This window comes from Polistes canadensis, unplaced genomic scaffold (genome assembly GCF_001313835.1).
Source record: "Polistes canadensis isolate GaletaPanama2010 unplaced genomic scaffold, ASM131383v1 scaffold_417, whole genome shotgun sequence".
In the NCBI taxonomy this organism is placed as follows: domain Eukaryota; kingdom Metazoa; phylum Arthropoda; class Insecta; order Hymenoptera; family Vespidae; genus Polistes; species Polistes canadensis.
Window position 1 is genome coordinate 79,141 of NW_014569964.1, and position 6,881 is coordinate 86,021.

At 25.4% G+C, this 6,881-nt stretch overlaps 1 protein-coding gene across 1 annotated transcript in view; it reads left to right on the plus strand.

The window, feature by feature from the left end:
• Positions 1 to 678, plus strand: part of LOC106792390 (leishmanolysin-like peptidase) — a gene marked incomplete at its 5' end in the record, with an annotated part of 68,359 nt that extends 67,681 nt beyond the window's left edge. The window contains 1 exon segment of the mRNA XM_014758797.1: positions 269 to 678. Within this exon segment, the coding sequence (XP_014614283.1) occupies positions 269 to 430 (162 nt within the window). The 3' untranslated portion in view covers positions 431 to 678.
• Between the last annotated feature and the right edge of the window lie 6,203 nt (positions 679 to 6,881).

The following is a 6,881-nucleotide window of genomic DNA, read 5'->3' on the forward strand; positions in this document are numbered from 1 at the left end:
ACATACAAACTATCTTATAAATTCCCCAAGTTAATCCTATCTTTTAAAACAAAATTCATATAATGTCCTAAGTATTAAAAAACTTGATAAATGATRAATAACTAATTTATCTGTTTCAGGCTGAATTATATAATTATATGTATATATATATTTTTATAATTATATATTTTTATAATTATATAATAGTATATTATATATTTATATATAGTATATAATTATATAATATAGTGTCCTAAGTAATATTGATCAATCTTTTAATTTGTTTCAGGCTGAATTAAAAGCTCGAGGTGACTGGTGTAAGCCTGGCGATGAACATCCACCTGCAACTTATTATCACAGAGACAATCTTGATTGTTCATCGGCAGGAAGTTATGGTCTAAACTTAACAGTGACTCTCCTAATCGTTTATTTATCATTCGTCGTTAGATGATATGACGTTGTCGAATTTAGTAAGATTTTTTTACAACCATCTGACTTGATAAAACGGCAACGCATTTACGATAATACATCATCGTAATTGCGTTATACGTTTAAAAATCACTATGTTCTATAAAATATACATATAAATACATAAACGCGCGCGCGAACAGAATATTAAACAATTGTACACCATTTTTAACCTCGTCGCATTTTCTAAACCACACACGAAACACAAATTTTCATCTACAATTATATGAGAAAGAAAAAAAAAAAAAAAAAACAAGAAAAAAAATACATTCTTCATAATTATTCATTTTTTAGCTCTCGAGTATTACGGGTAATAAAAAAAAACACACAAGAAAAAATACTTTTCAGTCCGATAATATTTTGATGCATTAATTATTCTTTAAAAAAAAAAAAATAAAATAAAAAAATCCTTACAATTTTTCTTTCGCGAAGAGAGCGAAAAATTTTATCAATTCGTTTAAATCGATATTATTGTTGCTAATTTTATTTTCCAATGGATCATCATTAAAAATCCTATAGCATTATTTTTATGCGAAAAATATATAAATATATAAATATACATATATATATATATATATAAATACCATTATTATTAAAAAATTGGATATATCTTGAAAAAAAAATATTAAACAACAGAAACGCGAATGATTATTCGTAACGATAGGAGCGTCACAAAATAAAATTAACATTCAATACTTCGTAAATTAACACATTCCCGTTAAATCTTTAAATAACGAAGTTAAATTCATACACACTCACACATGTCTGTATAATAATCTTCGTTGTACAATGATTTTATTCATTTTTACGCTTAACATTTAAACTTGTAAGTGAGAAAAACAATGAGTCATATCGAAGTGTTTTTTAAAAAAAGACATGTAGAAGGTTTAAGGATGATGATCATGATGATAATGATGATGATGATGATGATGATAAAACGATAGGAAAAAAAGTGACGTGTGTCCAACGTTCTTACGTATTTATGTATTATACCTACACACATATATACATAAATATGTTCGACAAATTTAATGGGAGTCACACAGGGTCGATGGTTCGACAATATTTAATTAAAAAAATCGACATCCAAATGAACATCTCTAAGCGAGTTAATACGATAAGCTGTAAATAATTTTACGAAAATAAACAAGATAAAAAAAAGGTATTGAATAAAATAAAACAAATATAAATACATATAACAGAAGATAAATTTTTATGCGTATAAAAAAAAAAAAAAAAAAAAAGAGATACGAAAGCTTGTGTATTAAAAACGAAAAAAAAAAAAAACGAAAAAGAAAAAAAAAAAAAAAAAAACCAAGAAAAAAGAAAGAATGGTGATGAAAGAGAAAAGAAAATAACGAGACGTAATTAATTATCATAAATGTATTAAAAACCATGATGTTTCAATTTCGTTTTTATTCTAAACACGTAGAGACTATAATAATATTAATAATAATAATAATAATATTAATATTAATAGTAATAGTTATAATAATCGATCTTAGAAGATCGTGTGTACGTATTCTAATCGCTTCGATAAAATCACACATTTGTGTTTTGCCATTTTAAATGCAAATCTTAGCATCGAAGCCATCTTCTTTCGATACACATTCCAAATAAAAAACAAAAAAAAAAAGAATAAAACAAACAAAAAACAAACAAAAACATTGAAATAGAAAAAAAGGTATGAATTATAGTTTAATTAATTACGATTAAATAAATTAATCGGAAATAGTAAATGAATTTTATACAACACAACCGAATGACAGATGTTAAGGATAGTCGAAGAAACGTCGAATTATCTTGTATAGATAAAAAAAGACATTTTTAATCTATACTTTTGTACAGATACTATTAATGTTTAAATAAGTAGTTTACTGTATTAAATAATTCAAAGCGTTTAATATTGCGAATGTAAGAAGAACGTCTATATGCTCCAAGTGTATGCGAGTACGTTTGTGTATCCGTATGCGTGTGTGTGTGTGTATGCATGTGCGGGGGCGTAAAAAAAACATATGTTTCTAATCTTTTGAACGTACTATTGTGAGATCGTATCTTAATTTCGGCCATCGTGATGTATACAATTTTTATTCGATACATGAAAAAATAAAGAGGAAATAAAAATAAAATCTATGAGTTTGACATATATCATAATAATAATAATAGTAATAATTAATATCGGTCCGATTTTGAACAAAAAAAATTGTCGCGTGTTCTAAATTAATGTTTCGAAATTTTCTAATCCACTTTTACACAAATATTCAATTCAATACATTTTATTATTACAATGAATCACATTCTAATATAAATAATTTTTGAAACAAACACGACTGGGTAATTTTAAATAATAAATAAATAAATAAATAAATAAATGAAAGAATAAAAGAGAAACAAGATTGCGAATGTTTTCAATGATTCTAATTAATTATCATCATTCCAAGTATGCAGGGTAATCATTGTCATCGTCGATTACTTCGGATTACAAATTCGATTAGCGACAGCTCGTATTAATTATATAAATATACATGTATAAAAAACATATATATGTGTGTGTGTTATATGAACATACGAAGTTCACGTCCTATCGATAATCTCCGTCTCTTTGAGTACTATGTGCCATCCCTGTAAGAAAGTAAATTATTATTAAAAATCCTGTAACGATAAGTAACGGGGACCGAACTTGTTTCTTTTCGTTGTTATAAATATGAAATGTTGTATGTACGTTTATCTGTTGATGATAAATTATCAAAAATCGTCTAATAATTATATGACCTATTAAACAAGAAAAAAAAAGAACAAGAAAGAGGATAATAAATGTACAGGAAAAGAATAATGAATTTAATTACGCCAGCAAATCTATTAAACCGTTTCCGTAGATTATTTTTAAGACGATTTTTTGCAAAACAAGAAAACAAGAAAAATTACATGAAAAAAAAAAAAAAAGATAAAGTTAAATTATGAGATAAAAATTGAGATGGTTGTGAGTGTTGTTGCATTTTTCTCGATAATTCTATCTTCTTATACGAAGATCGTCCGGATATCTTTTTATCTATTTCACAAGTTAAAAAAAAAAAAAAAGAAAATAAGGATTGTATATATACGTAAAAAAACAGTTAATTTTTCTACTGTCGGTAGAATTTTATTCAAAAAGAATTATATTTTTGCTTACACGCGTGAGTGTATTGTAATTGAAAGATATTCAATTTTGTCCTTAAAATGAAACAAACGAATTTCATATCAGAAAAAATTTCACCACAGCGGAAAATTTAACTGTATCTACGATATTCCGGACGTAAAAATGAATTTCTTAGAACGTAAGAGCGATGTCATTTGAAAACAAAATACAATAAAAAAGAAAGGTACTCGTTAAATGCTATTGGATTGTCGTATTCTTTTTGTTCTTCTTGCAAATTTTCGCCAATGAGAAAAATGTATAAACGGAATTGTAAACGCAATCTCTCTGATTCCTCTGATTATTCTGTTTTTATGACACGATAAAGATGTATACAAGATAATAAACGTTTAAATCTTTAGAATGTTCTTGTTTGTCAATTATAAATCTCCATATTTGAATATTGTCCATGTAAAAATAATTAACATTTAAATGAAATCAATTTTAGTTTATATACAAAAATGAAAAATTCATTTTTAAAATAATGGAATATTAATATGATTCAATAATACCTATATTTGTTTATTCATTTTGCAAACCTACAATGCAATCTAATAAACAAAAATTCCAATTAAAAATTTGCCTTAAAAGAATTATAAAACAAAATCATCCAATGCGATATGTTGAGCTTAAGCCATTCATTTTTATGATCATAATCTTTACCAAATGTTAAAATATAATAATACAGGACTCATTCCAAATATCAGTTTTATACACGAGCTGATTGTTTTAAAAAACCAAACTATACAGAAGTACCTAGAAGCTCAAAAATCTCCTTTTTTATCAACTCAGATTTATCTTAGTTACTACCTGAACCACCAGTAAGGTACTTAACGCAATAACGATACAATACTATCAAAGAATACAGTATCCATAAAGTTTAATTTAATTTAAAGATCACTTATATCTTTTTACTTCAAGTAAAGGAAATCTTAACGCATGATTTTCAAATAAATTACAAAAATGTGCACTGTTCCGCAGTGCATTATCTAAAATTTTGTGCCTAATTGATTGTTGATTACACACACACAACTTGGTGTATTTTAAGATATAATATTATTCATAGATTTTAACTACCATTAAAACACAAATTGCAAACAATTGAATAGAATCTTGCCAATATCAATGACCCTAAAACAAAAATTAATTTTATATATAACAATATATAACTTATATATAATTTTTATTCATTTATTTTCATATCATAAATAATAGTATTACAGATCTTGAGATACTATTGTAGAAATTGTTGTAAATATCCATTGATAAAATGGTATTTTACAATATTAAATCTTAGAGCTTGAAAAGACAGTACCTTCTGTAACAAAAAACTAGATGAAAAGGGCATGTGTGGAAAAATGAAATTCGGTATGCAATCCGCAACCAAAACTTTTCAATTTAAATTATTTCATGAATAATGAAATTTAAAGAGAAAATAATTTAAATGACCAAAAAGTTGACATTTAAAAATACCGAATTCTCGATGCATTAAAAAATGTGTTTTTTTTATATTTAAACACAAGTTAATATGAAAAAATGCATATCTYTGATGCATGCTTTTTTCAATATACAAATATATGAATAGAAAAATGTTTCAATTTCATATAAAATTATTAATCCATTAATACAATTACAAATACACATAGGAAATTATTCAAGACACATTATGAAAAACTTAAATAATTATGAATATATCACAATATTTAAAAATTAATAAACACCGTTTTCAAAATAAAAAAATAAACAATATTGCACCTTGCGTCGTATTACAAAATGCATACGCAATTATGTATATTACCATAACAATAACCATAACGAGATCAAATCTATGTTTGATCGATAGAGTACATAAATCTTTTATTTAATTACATTTATATTAACGCGAAGTATGCAGTTACATCGACGAGTGTCTAATGTACATATTACACCACTTAAATATATACAAGACACTTTTTTATTTTTAGTAAACTATAAAAAAACCAAAAAATAGTAATACAATTTCACAATTATCGAAGCACGTATTTTAAATAAATATGAATTCAAGTGTATACAATGCAATATGGAATCTTAAAGGAAGAAGACAAAATTGAAATTCAATATACAAAAATATTAATTGAACATTCAAACAAAATTGATAATTAATTAATTGCTAGTGCTTGCTTTAACAGATTCTAAGCTAATCAAGTCTTATAGWTTGTTAACCGGAATAATATGAGTAATTTTGATTATTAATTAGGAGGATGATTGACTCTAATTGGACTAATCAGATTAGTCCATATATTTAGAATAAAAAAAATATATAAAAAAATGTGAATAAATATACACAAGGTGATAATGGATCTTCTGCGACCACGGAGAGATATACTCTCGTGGAAGCTATGTTGATTAKGGTGAATATTAAAGATGAAGCGTATTACTAATCGTCGAAGAGTGCGATATTTGTTGTAATATGCAACTATGATTGAACATGAATGAAGCGTAAGTAACGTTACTCCTCAGTATCTATGGGTGGATACTGGTGCAACTTTACATCGCAGCTCTGTCCTGTAAATCGACAGGTACGCATACGCTCTTTATGATTGTAAAAAATAGAAAAATAAAATATAGTAGGGTAAGATTATTCCAAATTAAAATCTACAAGCTTGATAATCCCCAGGTGTATTTACAATCCCGTATACAAGCCTGGGGTCCCTGTACTCAACTTAGTCATATAAACCACACTCTCGAGAGTATGGGGCAGCCTTTTAATTATGTTTATTTATATATCAAGACTTATGCATTTTTATTCATATCATATAATTTCTTCTATTATAAATCTCTGTAAAAATATTTCAATGATTTTTATAGCACCTCTCTTCCTTTCTTAAGAAACTGTATTATGTATATATATATATACATAATATAATACATATATTTAATAAAAATACTTTCTTCAAATATTTCTTATATACAAAGTTGATATTTATTTGTTAATAATCTTAGAATCAAAATGCATACCCTTGACATATTTATATGCACTCGCATGTGCTGGCTGTACTTTTGTGTATTTTCATTCGCTTAGCAAGACTTATACGTTTCTAATTAGAATGATTTAAAATATCTTTTCATTAAAAAATTTGCACTATTTAATTTATTATATATATATAGATTAAAATGAAATTTTCTAATTATTATTAGATAAATTTCTGTGGTTAAAAAAAAATATTACGAAGATTAAAATATTTCTAATATTTATTTATTAAGTACTTTTATCAGTGCACAT